Consider the following 19,751-nt stretch of genomic DNA (forward strand, 5'->3'; position numbering starts at 1 on the left):
TTCTCTGCCGCTTATCCGGGGTCGGGTCGCGGGGGCAGCAGCCTAAGGAGAGAAGCCCAGACTTCCCTCTCCCCAGCTACCTCCTCCAGCTCATCCGGAGGGATCCCCAGGTGTTCCCAGGCCAGTCGAGAGACATAGTCTCTCCAACGTGTCCTGGGTCTCCCCGGGGGTCTCCTACGGAGGGACATGCCCTGAACACCTCACCAGGGAGGCGTCCAGGGGGCATCCTGACTAGATGCCCAAGCCACCCCATCTGGCTCCTCTCAACGCGGAGGAGCAGCGACTCTACTCCGAGCTCCTCCCGGATGGCAGAGCTTCTCACCCTATCTCTAAGGGAGAGCCCAGCCACCCTACGGAGGAAGCTCATTTCAGCCGCTTGTACCCGTGATCTTGTTCTTTTCTGTCATTTACCCAAAGCTCATGACCATAGGTGAGGGTAGGACACGAGATCGACCGGTAAATCGAGAGCTTCGCCTTTCGGCTCAGCTCTCTCTTCACCACAACGGACCGGTGCAGAGTCCGCATTACTGTGGACGCCGCACCGATCCGCCTGTCGATCTCCCGCTCCATTCTTCACCTCACTCGTGAACAACTCCTCCACTTGGGGCAGGATCTCCTCCTTTACCCGGAGAAGGGCACTCCACCCTTTTTCCGGTTGAGAACCCATGGCCTCGGATTTGGATGGTGCTGATTCTCATCCCAGCAGCTTCACAGGCGGCGGCGAACCGATACAGTGATAGTTGGAGGTCACGGGCCGATGAAGCCAACAGGACCACATCATCCGCAAAAGCAGAGACGCGATCCTGAGGTCACCAAACCGGATCCCCTCAACACCATGACTGCACCTAGAAATTCTGTCCATAAAAATTATGAACAGAATTGGTGACAAAGGGCAGCCCTGGCGAGGTTTTTGAAACCCCGAAGCCAATCTCCTGCTTCACCTGTGTTTCACCTCTATCATCTTCCACTGGGTCTAAAATGGAAAAGAAAAAAGCATTTCTATGCAGATGATTCCAAAATCTACATTTAAGTTGATTCCTGTACTTTTTCATATTTCCAACTTTTAGTATCAGTGGGTTCAGCCAACCAGCTACTTTGTAAGTCCCTCCTAATCTATGGAAGCAGCTTCCTCTCAGCTGGACCAGGCCCCACCTTCACAATTCTCCCCTGCACAATCTTTAAAAATGAAATGAACCAAAGCTGAAAGAATAAATGAAGGGTTGATTTCTGGGATATTGATGGGTGATGCTGAAGGTATTTACCAGGCTCATGTGTCTGTTGATCTGCGTCTCCACAGATGGCTTCATATCCAGTCCTGACCTTCCTGGTGTTCTTCTCAGCAGCTCTGTCCTCCACCTGTGATGGAGGAAAAGTGCTTGTTTACCCTCTAGATGGGAGCCACTGGCTGAACATGAAATCCTCTTGGAGCTGCTTCACTCTCGGGGCCATGAAATAACGGTCATACGTTCGTCCACCAGCTGGTACATTTCTGAAGTCTCGCCCTACTACACCTCCATCACCATCGCCCAGGACCACTCACATCAATCGAGAGTCAAGACTTCATGACCTCTTTTCTTAAAGAGGTCAATAGAGATTCGGCGGAGAGAAGGTTCACTCTGGGCTTTTTTTTTTGAATTTTATCAAACCTTTTCAATATGTTAGAAGAAAGTCAGCAAGACGTGGCCAAGATGGTCATCGACATCTTTGAGAATGAGACGCTAATTATGAAGCTAAAGAAAACTGAATACGATTTCATGCTGTTGGATCCTGCATTTCCAGGTGGAGTGTTGTTAGCGCACTATCTCCAGCTTCCAACGGTGCTCAGTGCTCGCTGGGCTTTCAGCGGCGAGGCACACTCTATCATCGCACCTTCTCCGCTCTCCTACGTTCCCCAGGTGTTGTCTTACAACTCTGATACAATGGACTTTTTTCAGAGAATGAAAATGTCATCTCTCATATGATGTTGATCTACATGCACTACTTTGTTGTAAATCCCCTTACCAAGCAGTGTTGTGACAAATATTTTGGTGCCGATGTCAACGTCATGTCTCTCATGCAGGGAGCTGATCTCTGGTTAATAAGAACTGATTTTATATTCGAGTTTCCTCGTCCTACCATGCCCAATGTGGTCTACATCGGAGGGTTTCAGGGCAAACCTTCTAAGCCTCTTCCAGCAGATTTAGAGGATTTTATGCAGAGCTCTGGTGAGCACGGGGTGGTCGTCATGTCACTGGGGACTCTGCTGGGCGATCTTGGCCCCTGAGTTATCAGAGATCATTGCATCAGCGTTTGCCAACCTTCCTCAGAAGGTGGTGTGGAGACACATTGGAGAAAGACCCACCAGCCTGGGAAACACACCATGCTGGTTAAATGGCTGCCTCAAAATGATATCTTAGGTCACCCGAAAACCAACTTTTTATGTCGCATGGGGGCACTAACGGTATTTATGAGGCCATCTACCATGGGTCCCGATCCTGGCCTTCCTCTCATCTTTGACCAGATTGATAATTTTGTACGCATGAAGGCGCGGGGGGCTGCTGAGATGGTCGATGTCACAACGTTGGATGTTGAGTCTCTGACCAATACTCTGAAGAATATTCTCGATCCTACGAAGGCATACAAAGAGAAAATACAGAAGCTGTCACAGCTTCACCATGACAAACCAATGAACCCATAGACAGCGCCCCTCTTCTGGATGGAGTTTGTCATGAGGCACAAGGGCGCCTCACACCTGCGTACAGAGTCCTACAAGTTACCGTGGTACGCCTATCACTGTCTGGACGTGATGGCGTCTTCGCAGCCTATGGCTTGATACTCATGTCATTAGTTTGGGTCTCCTGCCGATGTGTCATCAGAGCTCTCATTAGAGCGACAAAATCACCAGCAAAATCTAAGAAAGAATAAAGGTTAATATTTGTCTATAACTGACAAATCAAGGTTTTCCCCTCGTGAATTACAAGTGTTAAAAAGCCATCAGTCAGTCCTTTGATTAGGAAGAACGATACACACACTTGTTCACAGCGGGGAGTGATTTACTTTTTAAAAACATACAAATTAGGTAAAATGTGGATGTAAAGAAGTCAGCAGTGAAGGTGGTGCATTAGGCTTGTTATTGTAGGTCAAACATTCCTTTGGTAATGTGATGACGAGCCTGACGACAGAAACAAATCTGAGTGGAGGGAAAGAAGCCTGATTACGAGCTCTCAGCAGGGTGCCTCAGCTCACTCAGGGACACGGTTATACATTGACTTCTGTTTTAGCTGATGTTTGACAACTCTGGACATTCAGGGGGTTCTGGCCAGAGGTGAAATCACAGAGTCTGAGGTAAGAAGACGTTTTAGTTTGTGCTCAGTTTTTAGATGTTTATAATGTAATAAAATCCCGTTGAGCAGTTTTTCCTCTCTAGCAGAACAGCTGCTGTTTACTTTCCACTTGGCATCGTTTAACTGCTGCAGCTAACCTGCTGTAGAAAGGCTCTGATTCATGCATTTCCTCTGTGTGTCCTATCACCTTTGTCTGATTAAAACCACTATGACGTGTTCTTTTTCTTGTTTACTTCCATTTCCTCATTTATTTTGTTTTTCTTCCTTCTCTTCATCCTCGTAGTTGTGACTGTGACATACGTTAAAGATATGAAGCTAATCTACCATTCATAGACAAATACATGATTTAACAGGTTCTCATTTAGTCTTAGTACATGATTTGTTGTCTTACCCTTGTTAAACATAATATTTTATCAATATTCTGTGTGAACTGCAAGTCATGCCGTGCATTGCATTTATGTGTTTGCGTTAGGACTCTGAACGCACCTTTGGAAAAGAAAAAACAACCTTTGAATTAAAAGCAAAGACGATGTTAATGTTATTCACACGAGCTGGTGCTGCTGGTAAATCATCATTACAATAATACAAACTGGTTTCTGCTGCACACAGGAGAAACCTTTGAGACATGACGAGGTGGGGGAGTTGGGGTGAGGAGGTGGAGGGTGAGGGTGGGCTTGAATGGAGGGATTCAATTACCGCATATATTTTAAGACAGTTTCAGATCACGGAACTGGTCAGAATATAAATACCATGCCGTGAGTGTAGATATGACTTCATTTCACTGTGTAGTTCTTGTTTCTGTCTGCTATTTTGTATTGTGCATTTTTGTAAACCTTGCGAAGCTCTTCCTCATTTTTTACTTTGCCTTGCTAATTTATCTGAAGAGCTCAGTAATGAGACCTACCGAAGGCACAGACGTTATGTTGTGTCGCTGAAGCCATTGGTGCACTTTATTTACGTTTGATTTACAAATGACTCTGTGAAAAACAGTGTGGTTGATCTTCTCCAGGATATGTAGACAGGAAGTAGATGTCCGGGTCTGAAGCTTATTTCAGGTTCTCGCGTCTAGCGCTCACTTCCCTGATTGTTATCGCAGTCTCACAGATGCATCATTCAATTCTTCCTCTCATGCACTTCATAGTAGTCTGCCTTCAGTTCAGTTGCTCTTGCTTCATTTGTCTTTATTCCTTTAATGACATCATTCCCAATGTCTCGAGTTTTGTGTTCCACCAATGCTTTTCTCAAAACTCATGAAACTCTGCGTTGTTAGTCTGATTTTGAGTCCAACCTCTTCGTGGACCTTCAGGTCCTGACACGGGAACATCTCTATTTTGTTCTCTTTAGGTTAACGGGGATAAAGTAAACTTCCTGTGAACAAGGAAGCCAATCATCTTGGCTCCGCACATGCACGGCTCAGTATTATATCACTGCTGCTTACCACCAGAGATTTGCCCATAAGATTTCCAGGTACCTGACCGCTCTCAGTACCCTCCGGGGCCCGTATGAGTGTCTTCACCTCCAATTTCGCCTTACTAATGCCACAGTTGCCTTTCAGTAAATGTTGGAGGGCACCCTTCCCGGCATGAGGGATAAATGCTGTTCTCCATATCTTGAAATTTCATGACTATATAGAGGATCTGAAAGGGGTAGTGGGAACATGGCATCAGATTCCAAGGAAGTGTCAGCTCATACATAGGTTGCCTGCATTCAGATAGAGACCTGGAAACATGTGGGAGAATAACTCACAGAGCATCCTAATGAGTCCAACCAGAGACCCAATAAAGGTATTAACATCACATCCAAAGAAAAGTCACAAAATCTGGCCTGACAAACCTGTCCAGTGAGAGTCATCTTTGCATACCCAGATTTTATTTTGACCTTTGTGATAAATACTGACACATCCAATAAATATCTGGTGTCTGAGCTCTATCAGCAGGGCTGTAAACAACGTATCATTACTTATGGTTTCAGAAACACATCTGATTATCAGATTTGCCATCTACACTCGAGGCAAGCTCGAGGTTCTAGCTTGATTCGGGGTTATCTCTACTATGCACCTACGTTCACTGTGTACTTCTGATTTAAGCAAAGCCAAACTCAGCATTGTGGGACATCGCTGGGTGGTCAGTCAGCAGAGTTCCACTTCACCACAAATAATAAACAAGACAAATGACTATGTCCGCTGATACACTGTCAAGGTATCCATTAAAGCTCCAGGGTCACATAGAGGACTACACTGAAACTCTACCCCAATGTAATTTCCACCATATCAATCAATCAATCAACCAACCAATCAATCAATCGATCAACCGATCAATAAATCAATCAATCAAAATGGTCTCTAGGCGCTTTCCAGAATCCCAGGCCTGACCCCCAACAAGCAACAGTGGCAAAGAAAAACTCCTCTTTAACAGGAGGAAACCTTGAGCAGGACCAGGCTCATGTAGGGGACCCTCCTGCTGATGGCTGGCTGGGTAGAGAGAGAGGAGAAGGGGGAGGACAGGTAGAGGAGAGAATAGGCAGAGATCAATGAAATACATTAACTATATTAATTATAATAAACTGCCAGTAAATCTGAGTGGGTCAGCAGGGTCGGAGGTAGGGGCAGGAAAACTACACAAGAAATAACATCACTGATCTACTTTGTGAGGAGGAGAGGAGAGCCTTGACCTCAGTTTTTCCTGAATTAAGGACAAGGAAATTTGAAGACATCCAAGACTTTTTGTCAGTTCTAAAGCTTCACTAACGTCTCTGTCTCCTCTGGTTTAATGGATAAATATAGCTGAGTGTCATCAGCATAACAATGAAATTTATTCCATGCTGCTGAATAATGTTTTCTAAGTGGAGCATTACAAGGTGAAAAGGATTGGTCCAGGTGAAGAAACTTGTGGAACTCCATGTCTAACCCTACTGTATGAAGAGGGAATGCCGTGGACATGAGCAAACTGGTATCTATCTGATCTATCAGCTGCACTGAGGTCCAACAGAACCAGCAGAGAAAACCAGTCCATGATCTAAAGCTCTAAGAAGATCATTAGTAACTTAGCCAGGGGAAGAAAGCTGTAGGGGGAAAGAACGTGCCATGGATGGCTGCACCTCTCGGGGTGACAATGATCCACCTGTGACCGTTCCCACCTTCACCCCAGACGACTTTAGAGTTGCCCAGGAAGAGGATGCTTCCGTCTGTAAGGTCATGACATCGAGGAGGAGAGGACAGAATCTGCATGATAAAGAAAAGACAAATAGCAGCCAAAACAAGGAGACTGGTATCTGAGCAGAAGACAACCAGCAGGTCCTTCCCAGTAAACTGAGGCCAACTGTGCCAAATACCTACATCACAACATGGGTCATGTCAGAGTTGATAAAGCAATCCACCTGGTGAGACGAGGGTCAAATAGAAGACTATGTGATCCAGTGATCAGGTATTTAACAGAAAGGACCCACTATCCCAGAAAAACCACCAGTGGGTTCATTCCTAACTGGTGTCCCATTTGAGCTTATTTCTGTGGAAAACCTCCACCTAGAGACAAGGGGAGGAGGCTTGGTAGACCATCTTTCCCACTTCACACAAGTGACCCGTCTAAAAACACATCAGCCAAACTGCGGCTAACATAGAACTTGACCCACGTTGACTGACCTGAAAGACACTGACTAACCCCAACAGACACTACACAGGCCAGGCAGGTGACCTTTCTCAGACTCTAGAATGACCATTGTTTGCTGGTTTAGTTCGAGATGTCCAGAGACCTCTTAAATCAGGGCTGTAGAGGGTCCAGAAAGATTTACGTAGCAAACGTGCACGCCACGTGTATTTCATCATCACAATTGTGGATGTGGAATCTTATTTGACGGCCTTGTCTGTAGATGTGAGGGATCAAGGAACATTATAATCTTGGCCCCATAAACGCAGGCACAGCTCAATATTAGATCACTGGTGGCTGAACAAGCCTTATTGACAGTGTCCTGGTCCTCGTGGTTCACAGGTAACTATTATTTCCACACTCTAGCTGTTGCTGAAAAATACTGACTGTGAAAGAAGCGTTAGTGACAATTTGAGTTGATTCAATGTAAGTGTGGATGAGTATTTTTGGTGTATGTGAATGTTATAGCAGTTCATGTATGTTTGATAAAGCAAATGTATTAAACACAATTGTGTTATTGTATTTTAAGTATTTCTGATATGTTCAGTATTCATTTTTTGCTGGCTTAGCAAGCAATAGTAACGTGTCCTGGTCAGTGTCCGGACTAAACCTTAGCCATAGTAACGTGTCCTAGTTAGTGTCCGGACTAAACCTTAGCCATAGTAACGTGTCTTGGTCAGTGTCCGGACTAAAACTCAGCCATAGTAACGTGTCGTAGTCAGTGTCCGGACTAAACCTGTTCGAAACAGACTCAATGTTTACTGTTTTGTAGTCATTGGACACACAGTGTTTAATAATAATTATAATCATAATATTTGCCTCTTCTTGGCAGTGATGGCTTCATATCCAGTCCTGACCTTCCTGGTGTTCTTCTCAGCAGCTCTGTCCTCCACCTGTGATGGAGGAAAAGTGCTTGTTTACCCTGTAGATGGGAGCCACTGGCTGAACATGAAAATCCTCTTGGAGCTGCTTCACTCTCGGGGCCATGAAATAACGGTCATACGTTCGTCCACCAGCTGGTACATTTCTGAAGTCTCGCCCTACTACACCTCCATCACCATCGCCCAGGACCACTCACATCACATCGAGAGTCAAGACTTCATGACCTCTTTCTTAAAGAGGTCAATGGAGATCCGGCGGAGAGAAGGTTCACTCTGGGCTTTTATTGAATTTTATCAAACCTTTTCAATATGTTAGAGGAAAGCCAGCAAGACGTGGCCAAGATGGTCATCAACATCTTTGAGAATGAGACGCTAATTATGAAGCTAAAGAAAACTGAATACGATTTCATGCTGTTGGATCCTGCATTTCCAGGTGGAGTGTTGTTAGCGCACTATCTCCAGCTTCAACGGTGCTCAGTGCTCGCTGGGCTTTCAGCGGCGAGGCACACTTCGCCATCGCACCTTCTCCGCTCTCCTACGTTCCCCAGTTGTTGTCTTACAACTCTGATACAATGGACTTTTTTCAGAGAATGAAAAATGTCATCTCTCATATGATGTTGGTCTACATGCACTACTTTGTTGTAAATCCCCCTTACCAAGCAGTGTGTGACAAATATTTTGGTCCCGATGTCGACGTCATGTCTCTCATGCAGGGAGCTGATCTGTGGTTAATAAGAACTGATTTTATATTCGAGTTTCCTCGTCCTACCATGCCCAATGTGGTCTACATCGGAGGGTTTCAGGGCAAACCTTCTAAGCCTCTTCCAGCAGATTTAGAGGATTTTATGCAGAGTTCTGGTGAGCACGGGGTGGTCGTCATGTCACTGGGGACTCTGCTGGGCGATCTTGGCCCTGAGTTATCAGAGATCATTGCATCAGCGTTTGCCAACCTTCCTCAGAAGGTGGTGTGGAGACACATCGGAGAAAGACCCACCAGTCTGGGAAACAACACCATGCTGGTTAAATGGCTGCCTCAAAATGATATCTTAGGTCACCCGAAAACCAAACTTTTTATGTCGCATGGGGGCACTAACGGTATTTATGAGGCCATCTACCATGGGGTCCCGATCCTGGGCCTTCCTCTCATCTTTGGCCAGATTGATAATTTTGTACGCATGAAGGCGCGGGGGGCTGCTGAGATGGTCGATGTCACAACGTTGGATGTTGAGTCTCTGACCAATACTCTGAAGAATATTCTCGATCCTACGAAGGCATACAAAGAGAAAATACAGAAGCTGTCACAACTTCACCATGACAAACCAATGAAACCCACAGACAGTGCCCTCTTCTGGATGGAGTTTGTCATGAGGCACAAGGGCGCCTCACACCTGCGTACAGAGTCCTACAAGTTACCGTGGTACGCCTATCACTGTCTGGACGTGATGGCCGTCTTCGCAGCCTGTGGCTTGATACTGATGTCATTATTTTGGGTCTCCTGCCGATGTGTCATCAGAGCTGTCATTAGAGCGACAAAATCACCAGCAAAATCTAAGAAAGAATAAAGGTTAATATTTGTCTATAACTGACAAATCAAGGTTTTCCCCTCGTGAATTACAAGTATTAAAAAGCCGTCAGTCTGTCCTTTGATTAGGAAGAACGATAGACACACTTGTTCACAGCGGGGAGTGATTTACTTTTTAAAATCATACAAATTAGGTAAAATGTGGATGTAAAGAAGTCAGCAGTGAAGGTGGTGCATTAGGCTTGTTATTGTAGCAAAATCTAAGAAAGAATAGATCAATGATAAATTTAGGTTGTCGCCTACAGTTTAGGATTACGGTAGAAATCATGATAAAGGGACAGAGAGGTAGATGTGAATCCTATATCAGAAAGAAGAGCACCAGTTTAGTTGGTGTGTGGGCTTGGGTTTACCAGTTCATAGAGAAAACCAAGAGAGACACTTGTGTTTGTACCATCAAATTTTTAAAATGTTTTATGATAATATGTATGTAATATGTACATCTAACATCTGTCTGAATTGATATCTCTGTTAATAGAGGTCTTCAAAGAAAACGCTTCCTTGTTGCCTTCTGTTTTACACTAATTTTTCTCTTGACATTGTGTAAATCCTTTTGTCAGAACTGAACCAAGAAAGACATGAGGCAGTTACCCACTCGTGTTTCCCCATCAGAACTTTTTACACCTACAAATGTGTGCAAATGTTTAATCTGATATGTCCACAAAGGTTCTCATTCACCAGGTCATAGTAATCCATTCAGGTCATGTGGACACTCAGCTGGACTGTCCAGTTGGCTCCCAATGGATTACTATAACCTGCATGGATGAGAACCTTCAGGTCAAGTACCCTTAGACTGGTACAGGAGAGGAGGGGAATGTCCTTTAGTGTCTCTCAACAGTCCACTTGACTCTCTGCTGGACCTTACCTCTTGGAAGATGCTTATCAAGCTGCCATTCTTATCTTGCTCTTCCTTCAAGGACATGCAATGATGATCTCAGTACTATCATAGCTGAATCTGAAAGACATGAGTCTCTGAATAAAACATGTTGTGGTTGAGCCATGCCTCTTTGGTTGGACTGATACAACAGGAATGAGTAGGATACACACAAGTATGTTTGCTAGTAGAATGATGTTTTTGACACTATATATGTGGTAAACATGAGGACGCACACACACATACATGCTACTTCCCTCACCTATGGTCAGGTACGTTGGGTTGCGAATGAAATAACAAGATGGATGATACAGGTGGATGAAGAAGGTTTCCTCTGCACAGTGGTAGGACGCTCCCTTAGAGATAGGGTGAGGAGCTCTAACGCTTGGGACGAGCTCGTAGTGGAACCGTTGCACATCAAGAGGAGCATTTGAATCAGGTGCCTCCTGGATGCCTGTTTCAGGCTGTCCCACCAGGAGGAGACCCCAGGGAAGACCTGGGAAACGCTGGCGTGACTGTCCAATACTTCCTGAGGAGCTAGAGCAAGTGTCCCGAGAATCTGGGCGTTCCTGCTCAGGCTGCTACCCCTGCCAATGGGTACGAGCTAAACGGGAGAATGGATGGATGGATGGATGGATGGATGGATGGATGGATGGATGGATGGGTGGATGGATGATGGATTGGTGGATGGATAGATGATGGATGGAAGTTTCTTACATTGCATGTATAGTTGAAATGCTAGGTTATAATATACACTATTGTATAAAATACACCCTATAGACTCTTCTAACAAGCTGTACTCTTATTAAACTGTAGAAACATACAGGAGCATGACTGATCTGATGACTGAGGGAGATGCTCAACAGAACCAGCGATTGGACCGAACCGCTTGACAACAGCCAGACATTTCCACGTTCCTTTGAGTCAAGAACACGAGGCAGGTTTACAAGTTAATCAATCAATCAATCAATCAATCAATCTTTATTTATATAGCGTCTTATACAATCAAAATTGTTTCAAGGCGCTTTCCAGAATCCCAGGGCCTGACCCCAGACAAGCAACAGTGGCAAGGAAAAACTCCCCTTTAACAGGAAGAAACCTTGAGCAGGACCAGGCTCATGTAGGGGGACCCTCCTGCTGATGGCCGGCTGGGTAAAGAGAGAGGAGAAGGGGGAGGACAGGTAGAGGATAGGATAGGTAGGAGAGGAGAGGGGTAGAGGAGAGGAGAAGTAGAGTGAAGGGGAGGTAGAGGAGAGGAGAAGGAGGAGGAGGGGAAAGAGGAGAGGAAAGAAGAGGAGAGGGAGAGGAGAAGGAGGGGGAGAGGAGAGGGAGAGGAGAGGCACAGAGCACAGAAACACACACACAAAAAATGATTAATGATTGAACCAATATTGTGTAAGTTTGTCTTAACTGTTCATTTACCACTGCTGCCATATGTTTTTCATTTTTGCGGTGGACAGAACTGCTGTGCCCAACACCCATGATTCAGCATTTTCTGGAGGGAGAAAATGGAGATAATCCCTCAGTCTATTGTTCGAAAGTCTCCACCTTCAACAAAGAACCTCATGTTCAAGTTCAAAGCCTCACTTTTGCATATTTGAACCTATTTCTCTTTCTTGCTTTTACAGGTTTGGCTGATAACATGTAAAGGAAAAACAGCAAAAACATCTTTCATTCACTGTTTAAGAACGCGAGGCAGGTTTACAAGTTAATGATTGAACCCAATATTGTGTACGCTTGTCTTAGCTGTTCATTTACCACTGCTGCCATATGTTTTTCATTTTTGTGGTGGACAGAACTGCTGTGCCCAACACCCATGATTCAGCATTTTCTGGAGGGAGAAAATGGAGATAATCCCTCAGTCTATTGTTCGAAAGTCTCCACCTTCAACAAAGAACCTCATGTTCATGTTCAAAGCCTCACTTTTGCATATTTGAACCTATTTCTCTTTCTTGCTTTTACAGGTTTGGCTGATAACATGTAAAGGAAAAACAGCAAAAACATCTTTCATTCACTTTTCAAGAAGAATCAAGAAGAAAAAAGGTTAATATTTGTCTATAACTGACAAATCAAGGTTTTCCCCTCGTGAATTACAAGTATTAAAAAGCCGTCAGTCTGTTCTTTGATTAGGAAGAACGATACACACACTTGTTCACAGCAGGACGTGATTTACTTTTTAAAAACATACAAATTAGGTAAAATGTGGATGTAAAGAAGTCAGCAGTGAAGCTGGTGCATTAGGCTTGTTATTGTAGGTCAAACATTCCTTTGGTAATGTGATGACGAGCCTGACGACAGGAACAAATCTGAGTGGAGGGAAAGAAGCCTGATTACGAGCTCTCAGCAGGGTGCCTCAGCTCACTCAGGGACACGGTTATACATTGACTTCTGTTTTAGCTGATGTTTGACAACTCTGGACATTCAGGGGGGTTCTGGCCAGAGGGTGAAATCACAGAGTCTGAGGTAAGAAGACGTTTTAGTTTGTGCTCAGTTTTTAGATGTTTATAATGTAATAAAATCCCGTTGAGCAGTTTTCCTCTCGAGCAGAACCAGCTGCTGTTTACTTTCCACTTGGCATCATTTAACTGCTGCAGCTAACCTGCTGTAGAAAGGCTCTGATTCATGCATTTCCTCTGTGTGTCCTATCACCTTTGTCTGATTAAAAACCACTATGATGTGTGTTCTTTTTCTTGTTTACTTCCATTTCCTCATTTATTGTTTTTTCTTCCTTCTCTTCATCCTTGTAGTTGTGACTGTGGCATACGTTAAAGATATGAAGCTAATCTACCATTCACAGACAAATAACATCATTTAACAGGTCCTCATTTCGTCGTAGTATATGATTTGTTGTCTTACCCTTGTTAAACATAATATTTTATCAATATTCTGTGTGAACTGCAAGTCATGCCGTGCATTGCATTTGTGTTTGCATTAGGACTCTGAACGCACCTTTGGAAAAGAAAAACAACCTTTGAATTAAAAGCAAAGACGATGTTAATGTTATTCACACGAGTTGGTGCTGCTGGTAAATCATCATTACAATAATACAAACTGGTTTCTGCTGCACACAGGAGAAACCGTTTATGCACATAATAAGTTACTCTGGTTGATATTAGGATAAAGTTCAATATTTTCCATAACGTTTGCATAAGGTAGACTATTGGGATTTATGTTTAATGACAATCCAAAGGGTGACATCTATTGAGTAGGCCAGGCCTGTATTTAAATGACAATCGTTTGTTTCCTTTGATTTGCTCATGAGCTGGGATATCACCTCACAGGATGGATAAATAAATGATAGAGAGATAAATGATGCCTGGCAGGAATTATGACCCTTAGACAAGCTCCTACGACACGTGTGTTGATTACCATTAGCTTACATGAGCTAAAGCAGTAAATTATGTCAACGTGCTCCCTGTTGGACATTTTGAGCAGGGAAACATGACAAGGTGGGGGAGATGGAGGTGAGGAAGGGGGGGGGCTCAAATGGAGGGATTCAATTCTACATTTTTTAAAAGCCTTTAAGGCAGTTTCAGATCACGGAACTGTTCAGAATATAAATACCATGCCGTGAGTGTAGATATGACTTCATTTCACTGTGTAGTTCTTGTTTGTGTCTGTTATTTTGTATTGTGCATTTTGTAAACCTTGCGAAGCTCTTCCTCATTTTTTACTTTGCCTTGCTAATTTATCTGAAGAGCTCAGTAATGAGACCTACCGAAGGCACAGACGTTATGTTGTGTCGCTGAAGCCATTGGTGCACTTTATTTACGTTTGATTTACAAATGACTCTGTGAAAAACAGTGTGGTTGATCTTCTCCAGGATATGTAGACAGGAAGCAGCTGTCCGGGTCTGAAGCTTATTTCAGGTTCTCGCATCTTAGCGCTCACTTCCCTGATTGTTCTCGCAGTCTCACAGATGCATCATTAAATTCTTCCTCTCATGCACTTCATAGTAGTCTGCCTTCAGTTCAGTTGCTCTTGCTTCATTTGTCTTTATTCCTTTATTGACATCATTCCCAATGTCTCGAGTTTTGTGTTCCACCAATGCTTTACCGTATTTTCACGACTATAGATTTTCTCAAAAATCGACGGTGCGCCTTATAATATGGAGCACCTTGTGTGTGGACTGAGTTCCAATCTGCTGTGCGCCTTTGGTAGGTGCACTACGGTAAACGATCCGCCCATCGATTAGCGGCACACCTATGCGTAAGGAACCCCTAAAATGGTGCCGATCAAGCGAGACGCGTATGAAGCTTACTTTAAAACTGCAGGCCATCGAATATGTGGCAATCTTAGTGTTTTTGCTTTATGAGGAGGCGGCATCTCTCCATACGCGCAAGGACAACTGTTGCGCAGCGGCTGCCCGCGGATTACCAGGAGAGGGCGGCCATCTGCCACGACAAGATAACCGCGACCAGCCACGTCACCAACATGGATGAGATCCCTCTGACTTTTGACATCCCTATGACCCACACAGTGGAGAAAAAAAGGGAGCAGCACGGTTGCGATATGCACAACGGGGCACGAGAAGTCGTCGTTCACTGTGGTTCTCGGCTGCCATGGAAACGGACAGAGCGCTGGATGACGGAAGGTGAACACTCCTTCACAAAGACTATGAGGCAGCGGCGGGCAAGTTATGCCACCAAATGCGGGTGGATTGTAGACGCATGGGCTCTGATACCGTCTTCATGTATCTTAAGAGCTTTCACAAAAGCTGGCATCAACGCTGAAGAGGTACCGGTCGCTGAGTCTGATTCAGATGATGAAGAGGAATTCGGGATGTTGGACATTGAAATAGCGCAGCTGTTTAATTCAGATACAGAAGATGAAAACTTTGATGGTTTTGTGGAGAGAATGAATAGAGAATGAATATTTTGTTCAATACAGTAAATGTGTCGAAACTCATTGTTTTACTTCCGTTGTCATTTTCTCATGTATGTTTTAGCATGTGCCTAAAAATACGGTGGGCCTTATGTATGTTTTAAATACAGATATAGCACCCGTAACTGAGACTGCGCCTTTTAGTCAGTCAGCAGAGTTCCACTTCACCACAAAATACAGGCCAAACAAGACAAATGACTATGTCCGCTGTCAAGGTATCCAGTAAAGCTCCAGGGTCACATAGAGGACTACACTTAAACTCTACCCCAATGTACTGTAATTTCCACCATATCAATCAATCAATCAGTCAATCAATCAATCATTCAAAATTGTCTCTAGGTGCTTTCCAGAATCCTAGGGCCTGACCCCCAACAAGCAACAGTGGCAAAGAAATACTCCTCTTTAACAGGAGGAAACCTTGAGCAGGACCAGGCTCATGTAGGGGGACCCTCCTGCTGCTGGCCGGCTGGGTAGAGAGAGAGGAGAAGGGGGGAGGACAGGTAGAGGAGAGAATAGGCAGAGATCAATGAAATACATTAATTATATTAATTATAATAAACTGCCAGTAAATCTGAGTGGGTCAGCAGGGTCGGAGGTAGGGGCAGGAAAACTACACAAGAAATAACATCACTGATCTACTTTGTGAGGAGGAGAGGAGAGCCTTGACCTCAGTTTTTCCTGAATTAAGGACAAGGAAATTTGAAGACATCCAAGACTTTTTGTCAGTTCTAAAGCTTCACTAACGTCTCTGTCTCCTCTGGTTTAATGGATAAATATAGCTGAGTGTCATCAGCATAACAATGAAAATTTATTCCATGCTGCTGAATAATGTTTTCTAAGTGGAGCATTTACAAGGTGAAAAGGATTGGTCCAGGTGAAGAATCTTGTGGAACTCCATGTCTAACCCTACTGTATGAAGAGGGAATGCCGTGGACATGAGCAAACTGGTAACTATCTGATCTATCAGCTGCACTGAGGTCCAACAGAACCAGCAGAGAAACCAGTCCATGATCTAAAGCTCTAAGAAGATCATTAGTAACTTAGCCAGAGGAAGAAAGCTGGAGGGGGAAAGGACGTGCCATGGATGGCTGCACCTCTCGGGGTGACAATGATCCACCTGTGACCGTTCCCACCTTCACCCCAGATGACTTTAGAATTGCCCAGGAAGAGGATGCTTCCGTCTGTAAGGTCATGACATCGAGGAGGAGAGGACAGAATCTGCATGATAAAGAAAAAGACAAATAGCAGCCAAAACAAGGAGACTGGTATCTGAGCAGAAGACAACCAGCAGGTCCTTCCCAGTAAACTGAGGCCAACTGTGCCAAATACCTACATCACAACATGGGTCATGTCAGAGTTGATAAAGCAATCCACCTGGTGAGACGAGGGTCAAATAGAAGACTATGTGATCCAGTGATCAGGTATTTAACAGAAAGGACCCACTATCCCAGAAAAACCACCAGTGGGTTCATTCCTAACTGGTGTCCCATTTGAGCTTATTTCTGTGGAAAACCTCCACCTAGAGACAAGGGGAGGAGGCTTGGTAGACCATCTTTCCCACTTCACACAAGTGACCCGTCTAAAAACACATCAGCCAAAACTGCGGCTAACATAGAACTTGACCCACGTTGACTGACCTGAAAGACACTGACTAACCCCAACAGACACTACACAGGCCAGGCAGGTGACCTTTCTCAGACTCTAGAATGACCATTGTTTGCTGGTTTAGTTCTAGATGTCCAGAGACCTCTTAAATCAGGGCTGTAGAGGGTCCAGAAAGATTTACGTAGCAAACGTGCACGCCACGTATTTTTCATCATCACAATTGTGGATGTGGAATCTTATTTTGGCGGCCTCGTCTGTAGATGGTGCTTCTGCGTCCCAGTGAGGGAACAAGGAACATTATAATCTTGGCCCCATAAACGCAGGCACAGCTCAATATTAGATCACTGGTGGCTGAACAAGCCTTATTGACAGTGTCCTGGTCCTCGTGGTTCACAGGTAACTATTATTTCCACACTCTAGCTGTTGCTGAAAAATAACTGACTGTGAAAGAAGCATTTAGTGACGATTTGAGTTGTTTCAATTTAAGTGTAGATGAGTATTTTTGTTGTTGTGTTAAGTTGATTAATGGCTGCTGTTTCTGTTACTGCGTTGCACACAGAATACCTACTGGGTGTGTGTGGGTTTGAGAATGCTTGTGCATGAGAGACAGAGAGAATGTGAATGTTATAGCAGTTCATGTGTTTTTGATAAAGCAAATGTACTAAACACAATTGTGCTATTGTGCTTAAAACACAATAACATAGCGGTATTCAATTTTTGCTGGCTTAGCAAGTAATAGTAACGTGTCCTGGTCAGCGTCCGGACTAACCGGTCAGCCAGTTCGCAACAGATTCGTTGTATACGTTCTGTAGTCATTGGATACACGGTGTTTATGAATACTACTACTACTACTACTACAACTACTACTACTATTAATAATAATAATAATAACAATAATAATAATAATAACAATAACAATAATAGAATAACTGGTCCGTATGTTTGTAATAGCCTTTGCCTCTTTTTGGCAGTGATGGCTTCATATCCAGTCCTGACCTTCCTGGTGTTCTTCTCAGCAGCTCTGTCCTCCACCTGTGATGGAGGAAAAGTGCTTGTTTACCCTCTAGATGGGAGCCACTGGCTGAACATGAAAATCCTCTTGGAGCTGCTTCACTCTCGGGGCCATGAAATAACGGTCATACGTTCGTCCACCAGCTGGTACATTTCTGAAGTCTCGCCCTACTACACCTCCATCACCATCGCCCAGGACCACTCACATCACATCGAGAGTCAAGACTTCATGACCTCTTTCTTAAAGAGGTCAATAGAAATTCGGCGGAGAGAAGGTTCACTCTGGGCTTTTTTTGAATTTTATCAAAACCTTTTCCAGATGGTTGGAGAGAATCAGCATGACGTGGCCAAGATGGTCATCGACATCTTTGAGAATGAGACGCTAATTACGATTCTGAAAAACAATGAGTATAACCTTTTATTGACAGATCCTGCATTTCCAGGTGGAGTGTTGTTAGCGCACTATCTCCAACTACCGCTGGTTTTCAATGCTCGCTGGGTTTTCAATGGAGATGGACATTTCGTCATCGCACCTTCTCCACTCTCCTACGTTCCCCAATTATTTTCTTATAACTCTGATAAAATGGACTTTTTTCAGAGAATGAAAAATGTCATCTCTCATATCATGTTGGTCTACATGCACTACTTTGTGTCAAATCCCCCTTACCAAGCAGTGTGTGACAAATATTTTGGTCCCGATGTCAACGTCATGTCTCTCATGCAGGGAGCTGATCTCTGGTTAATGCGAGTTGATTTTATATTCGAGTTTCCTCGTCCTACCATGCCCAATGTGGTCTACATCGGAGGGTTTCAGGGCAAACCTTCTAAGCCTCTTCCAGCAGATTTAGAGGATTTTATGCAGAGTTCTGGTGAGCACGGGGTGGTCGTCATGTCACTGGGGACTCTGCTGGGCGATCTTGGCCCTGAGTTATCAGAGATCATTGCATCAGCGTTTGCCAACCTTCCTCAGAAGGTGGTGTGGAGACACATCGGAGAAAGACCCACCAGTCTGGGAAACAACACCATGCTTGTTAAATGGCTGCCTCAAAATGATATCTTAGGTCACCCGAAAACCAAACTTTTTATGTCGCATGGGGGCACTAACGGTATTTATGAGGCCATCTACCATGGGGTCCCGATCCTGGGCCTTCCTCTCATCTTTGACCAGATTGATAATTTTGTACGCATGAAGGCGCGGGGGGCTGCTGAGATGGTCGATGTCACAACGTTGGATGTTGAGACTCTGACCAATACTCTGAAGAATATTCTCAATGCTACGAAGGCATACAAAGAGAAAATACAGAAGCTGTCACAACTTCACCATGACAAACCAATGAAACCCACAGACAGCGCCCTCTTCTGGATGGAGTTTGTCATGAGGCACAAGGGCGCCTCACACCTGCGTACAGAGTCCTACAAGTTACCGTGGTACGCCTATCACTGTCTGGACGTGATGGCCGTCTTCGCAGCCTGTGGCTTGATACTCATGTCATTAGTTTGGGTCTCCTGCCGATGTGTCATCAGAGCTCTCATTAGAGCGACAAAATCACCAGCAAAATCTAAGAAAGAATAGATCAGTTCATGAGAAAACAGGTGTATGAACCTTGTTCAACCTTCTAAATTTAGGTTGTAACTTTAATCCATTTCTTTTGAAGGCTGCAAAGCTAGCTGTAGGATTTAGCCAGCTTGAATCTTCCCACTTCATTTTGGTTGAATAAAAGTGGAGCGTTGTTGCTCTACCAGTGGCAACTTCATGTGAAATTGATTATGCATTCACTGTAAGCTCTGCTTCCCCCTCACGCAAGCTAGAGTTGTTGCCTTGTTTCTTTTTATGGGTTACAACCGACCAAACCAGGTCAACTGCAGGAGTGTTGAGGTGTGCAAATAATACTGAAGCCTTATTGGACAAAAAGGGTTGGTGATAGAATATTAGTTAAATGGTTGTTGAATATG

The 19,751-nt window shown here is 44.3% G+C and overlaps 1 protein-coding gene and 1 pseudogene across 2 annotated transcripts; both read left to right on the forward strand.

Annotated features, from left to right (window-relative positions):
- Nucleotides 1–7,236: 7,236 nt before the first annotated feature.
- LOC115249217 (UDP-glucuronosyltransferase 2B31 pseudogene) lies at nucleotides 7,237–10,046 on the forward strand (annotated as a pseudogene).
- Nucleotides 10,047–12,449: 2,403 nt separating this feature from the next.
- Nucleotides 12,450–19,702, forward strand: LOC115249214 (UDP-glucuronosyltransferase 2B31-like). 2 transcript variants are annotated; one of them, XM_029834168.1, is made up of 2 exons: nucleotides 12,450–12,761; nucleotides 17,759–19,701. In XM_029834168.1, the coding sequence occupies exon 2, from the start codon at nucleotides 17,761–17,763 to the stop codon at nucleotides 19,369–19,371; it is 1,611 nt and encodes a 536-aa protein (XP_029690028.1). In that variant the 5' UTR covers nucleotides 12,450–12,761; nucleotides 17,759–17,760; the 3' UTR covers nucleotides 19,372–19,701. The 2 variants fall into 2 exon arrangements, with proteins under 2 accessions (XP_029690028.1, XP_029690027.1); XM_029834167.1 differs by lacking the exon at nucleotides 12,450–12,761 and adding an exon at nucleotides 17,296–17,358 and having other exon boundaries at nucleotides 17,759–19,702.
- The last annotated feature ends 49 nt before the right edge of the window (nucleotides 19,703–19,751 follow it).

Source organism: Takifugu rubripes, chromosome 3 (genome assembly GCF_901000725.2).
Source record: "Takifugu rubripes chromosome 3, fTakRub1.2, whole genome shotgun sequence".
Classification (NCBI taxonomy): Eukaryota; Metazoa; Chordata; class Actinopteri; order Tetraodontiformes; family Tetraodontidae; genus Takifugu; species Takifugu rubripes.